Raw genomic sequence first — 15570 nt, forward strand, 5'->3', positions numbered from 1 at the left:
TAAAGAACTATAAAATGAACAGTAAATGCCTGGGAACTACAGCTGCCAGTGTTTCACAGTTCATTTACAGAACAATTTATAAAAGCTCTAATCCAGATTTTGGTTGTTGTACTTTCATTTGAAGTCACCATAATGGAGATCAGTGTTTGCTGTAGTTACTCTTGAACCTTGACCTTTTAAAAAAATTTTCTTTAGTTGTTATAATCTGTTGTGTTTATTAAGCACAATCTGTATAGTAAGAAATACCAGCAGAAAAATATTCAGATGCTAAATGTTTGTGATGGTGATTTCTTTATGTGGTAGTTCACCAGCTTCCTCAATGATTTGTCTTGTTTTAAAAGCAAAATTTGGTACAAATACACTTAAAATTAACTACAGCAATTAATTATGAAATAAGCTTATATACACCATGCCTTAAAAAAGCTTTTAACTGTGGCATAATTTAAATACTAAATTAATTAAAAAAAAATACAGAATACATTTTATCTGTGTAAAGCTGCTTTGAGCCAATGTTCATTGTTAAATGCACTATACAAATTAAACCTAATTAAATTAAAAACACACACCGACATCAACAATCAGTGTACGAGTCTCAACATTGGAGACAATCAGAAATGGAAAACAAAAACCAGATCCACTCTGAACATCACAAAACAGACTACTGGAAAGTCACAACAAACCAAACATCACCACAATTAAAGCAAATAAAGAAAATAGTCAGAACATTCAGCTGCATAATATATTCATGCTGCAATGCATGCTGGGTGTTTTGTGCTACACTGACCAGCAAGTTCTCCAGTGCGTCAAAAACTGACCACGAGTAGAACCTGACCAAACATCCAAATTTTAGCAACTGATTTATTATGTTTTATTATATGTAAGGGACAATACTATAGAAATGAAACGGATATATTTTAGAGTAGTTAATGTGTAGTTTGTATAGTAGTACAGATTTACTGTCCTCTAAAAATAACTCAACATACGGTCATTATTGTCAAAAAAACTGGCAACAAAAGTAAGTACACCCCTTTAGTGATAACAGCTGTATGTCGTGTAACCAGGCAAAGCCACATGTCCTCTTCATCATGTTCATGTTTTTGTCTGCATGACAGGACCATGCAAATGTGTGTATTTTGTATTAGAGCAGTTCAGATTTGGTGCTTTGAGTACAATTCTCTCATAGTGACTACTGGATGTTCAACATGGCACCTTATGACAAAAACTCTCTGAGGGGATTTAAGAATTAGAATTGTTGCTCTCTACAAAGATGCTGAGGACAAAAGAAGATCAGTAACATTCTGAAACTGAGTTACAGCACAGTGGTCAGGGTCATTCAGAGGTTTTCTGAGACGAGCTCAGACTGTACACCAGACATTGTAACACGTCGGTTTGCAGGCCGTCATCCCAGAATGAAGCCTCTTCTGAAGCTTCTCACAAGAAAGCCTGCAAACACTTTGCTGAAGACGACCTGACCAAGAGCATGAATTACTGGAACCATGTCCTGTGGTCTGATGAGACTGAGATAAACTTGTTTGGCTCAGATGGTGTCCAGCATGTGTGATGACGCCCTCTTGCCTCTTGGATGTCTCACATCCAGCAGCTCCATGATTTCATTATGGAGAAGAGGAAGAGGCAGCAACCTGTGTAGCTCTGGTGAATTCCAGGCCCAGGAGGATAAAGGCAGTGCCAGATAACACTGGTGCTCACACAAATTACAGACACCTTGGACACAGTTTTGACATGTCTCCTTAGGGTGTACTCACTTTTGTTGCCAATTATTTAAACAATAACGGCTGTATTTTGAGTCTTACATACAAATGGACATTCGGTGCAACCCAGATGAGGATGGGTTTCCTCTTGAGTCTGGTTCCTCTCAAGGTTTCTTCCTTATGGCATCTCGGGGAGTTTTTCCTTGCCACAGTCGCCAGCGGCTCGCTCATCAGGGACAAACTTACACTTATAAAGATCATATTCATTTTTTATCACCACATTATCTGTGTAAAGCTGCTTTGACACAATGTTCATTGTTAAAAGCACTATACAAACAAAAATTAATTGCATTGAATTGCCTTGCATTTATTTCTATCTGACCATAAATCTGGGCATTTGGAACTAAATTTGGTGTATGTAGCCCCCTACTGGTATAATAGAAACTGGGGCTTTTTTATATTTTATAAAGTTCCTTCAGTTGATTACAACCACAAGATGAAATTTATCACTGAAGTAATTTGTACATTAATTTAGTTGGTGAATTTAGTGCTGTTTGTTTCTGTATGTGTGCTTTAAGTTATTCTGACAATTATTTTCTCCGCTGGTAAGGTGGGAGGACTTTATGTAATATTACTTAGTTGGAATTTGTTGATTCTCTCTCTTGTTGTCTGCTTTCTCAAATTAGTAATATCAGGTAGTTAATTCCTCTTCTTCTTTTTTCAGATGCTCTTGTTAGGGGTCACCACAGCGGATCATCCATCTCCAAATCACTTCCATCAACACATCCATAAACCTCTTCCTTGGAATTTCTCTTTATGGCTCCATCTTCAGCATTCTCTTGGGAGCTCCATCCTCAGCATTCTTCTACCGATGTAGCCCATGGACTTCCTCTGCACATGACCAAACCATTTCAATCGTGCCTCTCTCACCTTGTCTCCAAAACGTCCATACATTCAATCAGCAATCAACTGCCAGTTTGCTGTAATGAAAGTTGATTCTATTTCATTTTCAGTCTCCCATTACTCTCTTCATTTTCTGGCACTGACCAAAACCAGGATATCTGCACAGAATTCAGCTACACTGGCTGTTCTGTCTTCTGCTTATATAGAGAGTGTGGGAAAAGTAATGAATGACTTTTGTAAGGTTGATGAGGAGGACAATAGTGAATGATACCAAGTGATGATCAGAGTCCTGGACTGGGTAGCATTCTGCCCTCTGACACACAAGAGAGGAAACATCCTAGACCTTACCGCTCTCTATCTACAGAGGTAAATGCTACCCAGTCCAGGACTCCGACCATCACTTGGTATCATTCACTATTGTCCTCCTCATCAACCTTACAAATAATTATCAACATTTCTCTCCCACTTGCCAAAACCTCCACTCTACCTTTCCTTACTTTCATTATGCTTGAACCTTCTCTGTCCTGGATTTTCTGAACTAATCCTTAGTTTATCTCTTAAAAGTAAGTATTTGTCAGTGAACCTCTCATTCCTATCAAAATGAAAAGACACTTTGTCATTGTTCACAAACAAGATCATCAAAATGTTTAGTCATGTTGTCAGTATGACGGTGCACAGTTCCAGGATTTCATGATACGATATAAACTACGGTTTGGATTACAGATTGAAAATGCACACGGTTGAATTTTTTCTGGCAAATACAGATTTCAACAGCACAAATTCATGTATTTGATTGCATATTTTGTTTATTTTTAATTGCAGAAGAACGCGTTCATACATTTACTGAACAGTAATAGTTCAAGGCTTCAATGAACTTCCCCTAGATGTCTGTACAGCAGAGTCCCGGACTATCTTTAAGCGATAGTTGAAGACCTTCCTCTTTCTAAAACTCTTAAATTACAATTTACAATTTGCTGTGTAAAAATCAAGAGTTGTAGTCTGATTTATATTGTTTGTAATCTAGCGTACCAGTGTACATTTATTTATTGCTAGAGACTTAAAGCACTTTTATACGTCGCTCTGGACAAGGTCCTGCTGCTAAATGCATCAAATGTAAATGTAAATGTAATGGTGTCTTTTCGTTTCTTGGTTGTTCATCCATTTTCAGAAATTGTGAGTTTTTTAAATTTTAAGAAATTCTGTGTTTTGCTCTGTCCAAATGAAGGTTCAAAAGATTCACCTTTGACCTATTTTAGAGAACTAGATGATCATTGGTTGATCTCATTCACCTTCATTAGTGACATTCAAGATTCATCTGCACAATTCATCAATTCAAGACACATTTAACAAAAAAAGTTATAAATATAACTATATTTAATATAGATTTTAGACGACAGATGATCTGATCAGAACTGGTTTAACCATTTTGCATTAAAAAAACTGATGCTGAGATGTTTTGGGGGTTAAAACTATTCAAGTGAAACCAGTGCAATATTTTTTGATCAACACGACATAAACAACTGATAATGTAGGAAACAGCAGACACTTGTACACAATCAATTAAATAAATGTACAAAAGCATTCGCAATTTGATATGTTCTTATGATGAGCACAAATGACTGATGTTGCAGTTGAACAAGTAGTTTTGAGAATTTCATTTCTGATCTGAGAAACGCTCCAAAGCAACTGAGAAAAACTGCAATAAGACAAAAAATGATTTTGAATGATTGTGGTATTAGGCTGCAACATAAAATAAAATAAAAAAAATGAAGGGGGTCTGAATACTTTATCTTCCAAATGCACTGAAACTCCATGTTGCAAGTAATTAATGGTGTAGTAGTAATTTTCTACTGTGGACTGTAAGATTTGTTATGGGGTGAGGATGTGGCAGAAGGTGGCAAAGTCTTCAGCAGTAAGGGGTGTGAGAAGAGTAGAAGGAGACAGTGGGTTTAGGGACCATAAAATAAATTTGTGGAGTTTTCCTGCATCATGTGCACCTGCATCTAGCTTTTGTTTGTAAAATGCAGTATTACAGTTTTGCTCAGTTGCTTTGGAAAAATTATTAAATAATTATATATTAATTATAATAAACTTTATTTTTTGTAAATGGGACTTGAATTGATGAATTGTGCAGATGAAACTTGAATGTCACTAATGAAGAACTAATGAAGAGAGTGAACGGCATCAGATCAACCAATAATCAACTAGTTCTCTAAAACAGGTCAAAGGTGAATCTTGTGAACTTTGAATTAGAGAGTGAATACAGACAGAGCAAAACACAGAATTATATATTCTGTAAATAGATGAACAACTAAAAAACAAACAAACACAGACAGATAGATAGACCGACAGACAGACAGACAGACAGACATGCAGATAGATAGATAGATAGATAGATAGATAGATAGATAGATAGATAGATAGATAGATAGATCATTTAGCCATGTACATTTTTTTTAAGATAACAAGAGAATTAACATATACAGTAAATATACAGTATATGAATAAGTATACAAAGCTGATGAGCTTAAGAGTTGATCCTAAGACTAAGAATATAACCTCCTGTAGCTCTCATTATTTCACTGTAAAATTAGTTCCTAATATCTCAACTTTTTTTCTTTGATTTGGCGGCTGTTAAATGTTTAACCAGCAGGAGGCACAAGTGTGTTGCAGTTTTTTTCGTTGTTTTTTTTTTGTTTTTTTTACATCAACCCACTGATCCAGTGGGCCCAGTTTCCAAACACTTTTCGCAGACATTCTTTTTTGGTGTTTACTGCACAACTTAACATAAAATGCCCTTTTTTTTGCACAGGCTTAAGCTTGTTCTCAACAGAACTGTCCACTGTAAGAGTGCCCACTGTAACAGACTTCCCTAAGCTCTTAACAGAAACCACTGAAACAAGATGATCTAAAGTATGCACGTCTGTTAGTGGTTATAATATTATGGATTGGTCTTGGTTAATAAATAGCATGTTATTTTGGTAAACCATTTAACTTTTTATGTACTGATATTAAGGTTTTTTTCTCATTCATCTATGTGCACAGTGGTGGAGTGCAAAATCTGAAATCTGTAGATATTATTAGTTTTTCTCAGTCGCTTTGGAGCGTTTCTCAGATCAGAAATGAAATTCTCAAAACTACTTGTTCAACCTCCACCTCATTTAGTCACATGTGAACCTCATAAGAACATTTCTTGTTGCTTTGATCAAATTGCGAATGCTTTTGTACATCATTTAATCAACTGTGTACAATTGACTGCTGTTTCCTACATTATCAGTTGTTTATGTTCATGTTGATCTCAATATATTATACTGGTTTCACCTGTGCTGTTTGTGAGATAAATACATTTGTTTGCTGATTCCTATTTCATTACCTTTGATATAAAAGATATAATAAAATGTAAAACAAAACAAAACATTTGTACCTAATAAAGAATTATCTGATGACTTTTTTCAAGTGGTGAACTGGAGTACAACTGCCCTGAATCAGGTGTAGAACTGAGTTTCTTAAATTAGATTGGTCTGATTCATTAAACTGTATGTCATCAAGTTTGAAAAGAGATCTGTGCACATTTGATGAGTCAGCGTCAGCTAGATAAATGCTACCTGCTTTCTATTCAAATGTGTAGATTTAAATGGTACTGAATGAAATGTCTGATCATGTAAGATGATTTAGAATTGAGGGTAACTGTTAAATTACTCAGTTTATCCGGACATGTGCATCACACTGTCTATGATCAGCATTGCTTATCTTGATTCCCTTTGTCATTTGTCCAGTTTCCACCCCATCCAAATACATGCCTGTAGGTGATTTCGCTATGCTAAACTAGATGTGAATGTGTGCGGATTACTCTGTGATTAACTGCCGTCCAATCTGGGGTAAGTTCTTTTCCTTGTGGCCATGACAGAACTGGCTCCAGATCCATCATGACCTGACTGGTTTACTTATAATAATTACTTATTTTTGCTGCCATATGATGTGCATTTATTACAACTTTGATTTTAACTGGGGTTTACATAAACTAGATCTTAGGACATAATGAACAATAGAAAATATCTGGCTTTTAGACCACATAATGTACAATATATGCATAAGTACAGAGCACATACAACTTTGCCACTCTTCTTAGATAACGAATTCTTAAGTAAACATACTTTACATTAATATCAGTAGGTATGAAAATGGCAAACATGAAACAAAAGTGGAAAAAAATACTAATTTATTAGAACATCAGTCTCTTCCTGCCGTACTAGCAAGCCCTTTGTAGAAATGTGCAACAAAAACTGGATCCTTTTCTTCCAGGCTGGTCAAAAAGACATTCCTTTCCTCATCAGTCCATGTATCAAACCACTGTGTCCACAGCTTTAACTGACACTCAAAAATGTTGGGAGGGCAGTCCTTCACCTGAAGTGCAGAGGGAGAGACAGATTTTACAGTCGACATCATGCCAAAGTGCATATTTGCATTTTTCAGAGTGACTGAAAAGGAAAATGGAAAAAAATGTTTTCACAGACAAATTTCTAGTAATTAAAAGATGCTTTGTTCATGCAAAAATATCAAACAAAAAATATCTTCCAAGCTTATAAATGTGGGCTCATTACCACAGATGAATAAAATGTAGATAGAGGTCAACCGATTTGACCATAAGCATAGCTAGATTGGATTGTACTTGCCGATTAAACTGATTAAACAACTGATAAATTGGATACTGGATTTTAAAAAAACACTCCATGTAAAATAGTACTGAACTTTATTACAAAAATAATAAAAATGCTACTGAATCATGAAAATGTGCTTAATGAATAAAAAATTATAAATATTTGGGATGCAACAACTAATCGATCAAATTGACAATTAAACTTGCCATTATCGATTAGTTGGCCTGCTCAAGTTCCAGTTTAGCGTGACATTAAGAGCCTCTAGCGAAAATAGTGGAGTACAGGGTCAACCGGCAGCAGCAACAAGTGTGGGTCCAAAGTCATCCAAGGCAATGGGAGCTTTTTATATAGAACGCAAAAAAGAAGACTGTAACCTGGAAGCTGTGCAAAGCGGAGCTTGTATGGGATGGAAGTACTGCAGTGATGCACGAGCACACGAAAACACACTGGTGTCAAGGATGAAGGTGAAAAATCAGCACGGTGAGTAAAAACTGTAGAATCCTCATCATGTGAAAAAGTTATAGTTTTGTATATTTTGTATAATAATTAAATTACATGGATAAATTAAACATATAAACATTGAAAACAAGCACTTGAATGTTGTAAAGCTGCAGTAAAAATAGTCAAATGCTCTATAAGAAATTCAACCAGTGCGACTGTTCTTCATTAAGTGCTCTGTGTATACTGTTTGTAACTTCGCACTTGGAACAGTCGCACTGGTTAAATTTCTTATAGAGCATTTTTACTGCAGCTTTACAACATTCAAGTGCTTGTTTTCAATGTTTATATGTTTAATTTATCCATGTAATTTAATTATTATACAAAATGTAATTAATTATATGTTCTAGATGCTTATATCATAACTGAACAAAAAGCCTGTATTTTAAACAAAAGTTGTCAAAACAATGTTCTATTATATTTTATATTAATTTTTAAACAGGGTTGGCAACTTGCCATCTGCAAAATACAATACAAATGTTGATTTACAGAAATTGTTTCACCTTTTTCTACTCAAATGCTGTTTTTTAAAATAGAAACAACCCAGCATGAGTGAACCTGTTCACGGAAAAATCCCCCATTCACTCCACAACAAGCAGCTACTAGAAGCTTTAAAATGTCTGAATTAAAGATAGCTAAACTCAATATGTGGCTTTTATATTTTTTGTATTATACTTTTATACAAATAAAACCCTAATTCAGAGTATTTATACTTAAGCAAAAAAATTTTCTTTAACCCAATTAATCTGGAAAAAATCATCATAATCGTCAGATTAATCAATTATCGAAATAACGATGCAGCCCTATTAATTATATTAATAAATATTTAGGAAAATAATGACATGCATTCAAAAAATCCATGCATTATAGATCCAGTTGGTGTTGGATCCATAATGATCATAGAAATTTAGCTATTTTATGAGATCAACAACTTCAACTGGCTGTATAAGACTATAGAAAGGCCATTACTCATAATCACACACTCATTGTGATTCTAGCAGATCATGAGGGTTGGAGCAATGCCTGGCAGTGGAAGGCTTTGCTACAACCTGCTACAACACTGGTTGCTCTCGTCTTGCACACATCTAAAGAATATGGATTGAAACTGTGGTTAAATTGCAAATTTACATTCACGATCCATTTTACAGACACCTGCACAGTTATCTAATCAGCCACGCATGTGTAAGCAGCACAATGCATACAATCACAGATCATGCACTTCCGTTCATGTCTACATCAAACATCAGATTAAAGAAAAACTGTAAGCTTTGTGGCAATGCTATAGCTGTTGGTGCCAAAAGGCTGTTTAAAGTATTTCAGAAACAGCTGATCCCATTGGAAATTCTCACACAACAGATTAGAGCTAACATTAATGGTGCAAAAACCAAAAAACATCCTGTATGCAGACGGTGTGCAATAAATTAAAATCTTGTTGATTATCAAGATCAAAGGAAAACAGCCAGACTAGAAGTCTACAGTAACGCCAAGAATCTGAGGCTATCATGGGTACAGACTCACCCAAACTAGACAGCTAAAGACTGGAAAAAAGACCAGACTCAGCTGTTTAGGAGCCAAAGGAGTCAGCTCATATTGCTGAGCTGCACCAAACGATCTGGCTCACGAAAAGAGCTGGAATTCCCATTATTTCTGGACTAAAAAATAACGATTTACTGAAGACAGTTCTGTAAGAAAGGGTGGGAAATTACTGCTCAGACTGTGTGCACAGTGGTTACACTAAAATATTCAAGGATATAATTAAAGCAGCAGTTACCTTAATGAATTAATTAATTATAATGATATTAATGATATTAATGATATTAATACACGGACTGATCCTTTATTGTTCTGTTATTGTTCAGCAGGAGTCCCCATTCACCAGGCTGCGGACCAGCACCAGGCTGAGGACCATTTGGTAGTTTTTTTATTTTTTATTTATTTCTATTTTATTGACTTTCCTGGTCTGAAGGGTGTTTCATAAAAAATAAAAATAATAAAAAATAAAAAAACCAACAAAAAAAACCTTTGCATTATGGTAATTTACATTTTCATTATATATGTAAATAAATTAATAATCTAATCATATAATGTATAATAATATGCATGTTATTATGCATGAAAATATTTGTTCAAAATAAACATAAGTATTTTTTAATTGTAATTTATTTCAAACAGCAAGGCAAAGTCTTTTTTAGAATGAAAAAGTAAACTTTTTTAAACAAAATGAAAAATATTTCAAATTTGTTGTCATTTTGTCTTTAAAGATATTGTTTTCAGAAGTGTTCTGAAATTCTGAATAAATGTCTCTAGTGCTGTGCCAAGTTTCTTGTCTGTTGTAAATAATTTACCTAAACGTACTGTACGATGCTTCTATTCCAGAAGGTGGTTCGATCAGTAGTGTGAAGTGTAAAGTTGCATTTGGCTGCATTGTTTTTTAATGTGCGAGTGTGTAGGTCTCCAGTATCCAGTAGAGGCTTGGGCTTGTGAAGGTAATTCTTGCATTTGATGTCCTCAAGCAATTGTGCTCAATTTTGGTGGTGTTCCCAGGGTCATTGTTTATTTAGAATTTCCTGGCTGATGAATTGAGATGTTACTTAAAAGAACCTCACAGGATGCTGCCCCATGCTTTGTGGTTGAGATGGTGTTCTTCCTCTTTCAAAGCTTCACTCTTTTTCCTCCGAAATATAAATATGACCAATACGGCCAAACAGCTGTTATTATTTTATTATACAGTTGTGTTCAAAATTACTCAACCCCCACTGAAATTGATTGTTTTGGTCAGTTTGACATTGATTATGATCATTCAGTCATCCTGCTTACAATTAAATCAAAGAGGCACGTGTAGGTCAGACAAATATAACATAACATTTATAATGAAATAACCACAAATGTCTTTTCTGAGCTCACATCATTATCAGTTTTATTCAACCCCCAAGTGACATTCAATCTTAGTACTTAGTACAACATCCTTTTACAGTTATAACAGCTTTTAAACGTGAAGCATAGCTTGACACAAGTGTCTTGCAGCGATCTACGGGTATCTTCGCCCATTCATCATGGGCAAAAGCCTCCAGTTCAGTCACATTCTTAGGCTTGCACTGCAACTGCTTTCTTTAAGTCCCACCAGAGGTTCTCAATCGGATTTAAGTCTGGTGACTGCGATGGCCACTTCAAAATGTTCCAGCCTTTAATCTGCAACCATGCTCTAGTGGACTTGGAGGTATGCTTGGGATCATTGTCCTGTTGAAAGGTCCAACGCCTTCCAAGCCTCAGGTTTGTGACGGACTGCATCACATTGTCATCCAATATCTCCTGGTACTGAAGAGAATTCATGGTACCTTGCACACGCTGAAGCTTCCCAGTACCTGCAGAAGCAAAACAGCCCCAAAGCATGATTGACCCCCCGCCATGCTTCACAGTAGGCAAGGTGTTCTTTTCTTCATAGGCCTTGTTCTTCCTCCTCCAAACATAGCGTTGATCCATGGGCCCAAACAGTTCTAATTTTGTTTCATCAGTCCACAGAACACTATCCCAAAACTTCTGTGGTTTGTCCACATGACTTTTGGCATACTGCAGTCGACTCTTCTTATTCTTTGGGGACAGCAAGGGGGTGCGCCTGGGAGTTCTGGCATGGAGGCCTTCATTACGCAGGGTGCGCCGTATTGTCTGAGCAGAAACTTCAGTACCCACATCTGACAAATCTTTTCTCAGTTCCTCAGCAGTCACACGGGACTTTTCTCCACTCTACGCTTCAGGTAGCGCACAGCAGTCAAAGTCAGCATCTTCTTTCTGCCACGACCAGGTAGCGTTTCAACAGTGCCCTTTGCCTTGAATTTGCGAATGATGCTTCCTATGGTGTCTCTTGGTATGTTTAACATCTTTGCAATCTTCTTATAGCCATTGCCCTTCCTGTGAAGAGTAATCACCTGTTCTCTTGTCTTCCTGGACCATTCTCTTGACCTCACCATGTTTGTAACCACACCAGTAAATGTCTAGAAGGAGCTGAGTATCACAGTCATTTTAAAGCTGCCTAATTGGTGCTTATTAGGCTTTATTGCTGCTCCCTGATATCCACAGGTGTTTTCAATATCTGATTGAAAACACTTCATTGAACCTCTGTTCTTCATAGTGGTAGTCTTTAAGGGGTTGAATAATTATGTCAATGAAGAATTTTACAAAAGAAACATTTACTACTGTATTACAAAACTAATTGATGTCATTTTAGTTGCATATGGTTCTTTAAGAAGTCCTTGTAGGATTTCATTCTGAATACAATTACAAATTTACACTAAATTCTCTAAAACCATTTACAGCATTGGGGGTTGAATAATTTTGAACACAACTGTACATTTCTCCAAAAACTCAAATCTTTGCCCCCATGTGCACATGCCAAGTGTAGTCTGCATTTTTATTTTACTGCGGATCGAAATACTTTAATTAGCTATTGTTCTGGGAATGTCCTTTTTTTGCACCAAATTACATTCTTCTCTAGAAGGCAGAATTTGTCTTTTTCCCTAATAAGTGTATTGTGTGTGTGGTAACTTCTGGCATTTGGAAATTGCTTCCAAAATTAAACCCGAAATGACGTACAAATGATATACACTATTTATTCTTCTTCAACTCACTCCATGAACATTTTCAGTGGAGGATAAGGAGAAGCAGACAGGACAGCTTACAACCAGGCAGCCAAAAACTCTGCAACCACCAAGACCTCTGTATAGCATATAAGCTAAATAAAATGTAACAATTTTTGAACATAAATTTTGAACATAAATAAGCCACACCTGTCTATAAGCCGCACTCTATAAGACACATTAGTGTCTACACTAATGAACTTTACACAGGCTTTAACGAAAGACACGTTACACACGGTGTAACGGGTGAAATACAGGGTTTTTTTTCGTTTCCGTTCTGAAATTTCATTGGTCTAATGTTATGGGGTTCAGTTTTTTTGGCTTGAAGTTTGTGAAACCGGGAAAAACCCAGGAAAAATGTATAAATTAGCCGATTCGTTGTTTAAGCCATGGGGTTCAAAGCGTGAGAAAAAAGTAGCGGCTTATAGTCCGAAAAATACGGTAGTTACTACTTCTTACTTATGTAAGCGCAGTGCAACAATAAAGGAAAGAATCAAGGCTACATTTGTCAAAATGATGACGTGAACAATCGATGTGATATTTCTGACTGATTAGTCTGAATAATAATAATAATAATAATAATAATAATAATAATAATAATAATAATAATTACCTGAAGATTATTAAGGTGCTCCAATAAGCTGCAAACCTTTCCTGGCACTGCCTTTGAAATCAGATCTTGAAGAAAGCGTTCTCTCTGAGAGGAACCCCAGCCAAGAAACCAGCTAATCACACAGCGCTGTTCCTGGAGAGTCACATATGAGAGGGGCACTGGACCATCACTCTGGTTAAGGAAAGAGATATGCAAATGCTCTCCCACTCTTGGGAATGCCATGTCCTGTGAAGCAGTAGGATAGGATGTGATGGGTGATTGGAGGCTTTGAGGCCAGCCTTGGCCCTCAGATAAAGCTACAGGTACAGCTGATCTGGGGTTTGACTCAAGGCATGCATGATTATCCATTGTGGACGGTGGTAGGCTTGCTTCTTGCAGGGCATGATGAAACCAGGCCATTTTCTAAGATACACAAAATGCAATATTTAAAAACTGATCTTTAAAGCATTTGATTGATAAATATAAGTCATAAGTAGTCTCAAATCACTGACCCCATTAGTCACCCTTAGAAAGTACGGATATTTTTTTCAGGTAGCTGAAAACTAATGCTAATTTATAGTCCCTGTTCCATAGCACCTAAATATACAGCATCAAAAAGCGTTTCAATGCCCCACTGCTCACTACACAGTTAAACTTACCGATTTCTGTTTATTAGGAATAATTCATTACTGTAACCATTCAACATTATTTGTGTCACAGTTTTTATACTTGCAGACAACGAAATTATCTGTATATTTCTTATGTACTTACAAACCTCCAATACACCATATGCCTTTGTCAGCACAAATAAAGAACATCTTGTCCACAATCAATTACCTACTTATTATTATTATTATTATTAAAATTATCTAATTCTCAAAAGTAACCTGCAAGCAAAAATATAGGGACAAATGTTTCGTGTGAAAAATCACTCGTGGCAGTAGCACGGTGCATTAAATCACACAGATACAAGCCAAGAGTTCAGTTAATACACAATGGTGCAAAAAACATCATTTGCAGACGCACATGGTTTATCAAACAAAAGAGAAAAGAAAAAGTGCACGTTTTCCATTAAATAAAAACGACACTATACATACACAATTATTGGGACACCTGATTATTTTTTCCCCAACCACATGTTTTTCCTCAAACTGCCAGGCTACTGTATAACATGTTTTTGGATGCAGTAGTATTGCAATTTTTCCCTTCACTTGTACTAGAAGACTCAAACCTGTACCTGCACATGACAATGCACAAAGCCAGATCCATGGCTTTACATTACATTACATGGAGTGGAAGATTCCGACCTCTTTGGCCTGCCATAGAGCACTAACCTTACCCTTATTAAATACCTTTAGGATGAATTAGAACGCTGCCTGCACCAGTACCTCGAGTTAGGAAACATAAAGCACACATTTCCACAAAAAACACTCCAGAATCCAGTGGAACATCTTCCCTGAAGAGTGGAGGAGGTAATGGAGACAGAATGTGGAATCTGATGTTCAAAATGCAACATATGAGTCTTATGGTCGGGTTTCCACTAACCTTTTGCTTGTGCAGGCCATTATATATATTTAACAAATGAACTGCATGAAAGTCGATTCAGTTATTCGGAATTATATGTAATATTTTTGCTTTGATATATGCATGAGAAAAAGATTCACTTGATTGAGTCTAAAAAGACTTATGATATCATGATTATGCACGTGCGCTTTAAAAAAAGGAAAAAAAGGAAAATACTTACGAGTGATGCAGAACAGAAAACAAGCGCCTGTCGATTCTGTGAGAGAAGAAACTCATAACCGCTCAAAATAAACCCAATTTTCACATCGTCCCATTTGTTTTAACTGGAAATCTGCCTGAAATCTCCCACGCGCGTTTACATCTATTATAGTTGTGTGTGTTTTTGTTTGTTTGCTGTTTGATATTCGTCATAGAAACTTAAGATGATAAAGCGGAAGTTTCTTCTTCTTCGTGGTTAGCAGAGCGGCGTAACATCGCCACCTATGGATCTGGAGTAGAGGAAAATTACTCACGCTTTTCACGATGTTCCCCAGTTCACACACAGGCCCTGTTCACACCTGAAATACACTACCACGTTTTATGATCATCTAATAGTGAACATGTACAAGTGTGATCATCATTAGACTGAATCTCAAAGGGGTCTCGAGGACGCAGTGTGTGCGCTCAATACACCTCAATACAGGCTGGATAATAAAATGTCACTTTTGTGAGAACTTTTGTTAAAAGAGCATAAAACATGTCATCGTTGTGACCCTGTTTTTCATTGTTCTATTGTGTCAGTCCCATTCTTTTAAAACACATTTTAAAACAGTCCCTAAATGTAGATAATGTAAATATAAGTATCTTTACTGCTACTTGAGTGGAGGATGTGTGTACTTTTGCCATCTCTGGTAAAAAAAAAAAAAAATGCAAAAATTGTTAATAGATGCACTATACTTTATTTATACTTTATTATTTAGAAAGTGACTGATATTTTATGATCTTTTATTTTTTAGATTGATTTCTTCTCGCTAAACTGACATGACACATCACAACACTACAGAGACCACAGCGTG

At 36.1% G+C, this 15570-nt stretch overlaps 1 protein-coding gene across 2 annotated transcripts; it reads right to left on the reverse strand.

Moving 5' to 3' along the window:
• Nucleotides 1–6814: 6814 nt before the first annotated feature.
• c6h14orf119 (chromosome 6 C14orf119 homolog) lies at nucleotides 6815–14999 on the reverse strand. 2 transcript variants are annotated; one of them, XM_046850913.1, is made up of 3 exons: nucleotides 14736–14999; nucleotides 13013–13414; nucleotides 6815–7016 (listed from the first exon to the last, which is right to left on the reverse strand). In XM_046850913.1, the coding sequence occupies exons 2-3, from the start codon at nucleotides 13409–13411 to the stop codon at nucleotides 6843–6845; spliced, it is 573 nt and encodes a 190-aa protein (XP_046706869.1). In that variant the 5' UTR covers nucleotides 13412–13414; nucleotides 14736–14999; the 3' UTR covers nucleotides 6815–6842. The 2 variants fall into 2 exon arrangements, with proteins under 2 accessions (XP_046706869.1, XP_046706870.1); XM_046850914.1 differs by lacking the exon at nucleotides 14736–14999 and adding an exon at nucleotides 14380–14447.
• Nucleotides 15000–15570: the final 571 nt, after the last annotated feature.

The sequence above is a fragment of the Silurus meridionalis genome, chromosome 6 (assembly GCF_014805685.1).
Source record: "Silurus meridionalis isolate SWU-2019-XX chromosome 6, ASM1480568v1, whole genome shotgun sequence".
Classification (NCBI taxonomy): Eukaryota; Metazoa; Chordata; class Actinopteri; order Siluriformes; family Siluridae; genus Silurus; species Silurus meridionalis.

Excerpts from the sequence above, each read along its gene's own strand:
- c6h14orf119 (XM_046850913.1), bottom strand. The coding sequence starts at position 13,411 with ATGGCCTGGTTTCATCATGCCCTGCAAGAAGCAAGCCTACCACCGTCC. Across the intron at positions 7,017-13,012 it reads AGCACCTTAATAATCTTCAG|GTGAAGGACTGCCCTCCCAA; the intron begins GTAATTATTATT and ends TCTGCACTTCAG.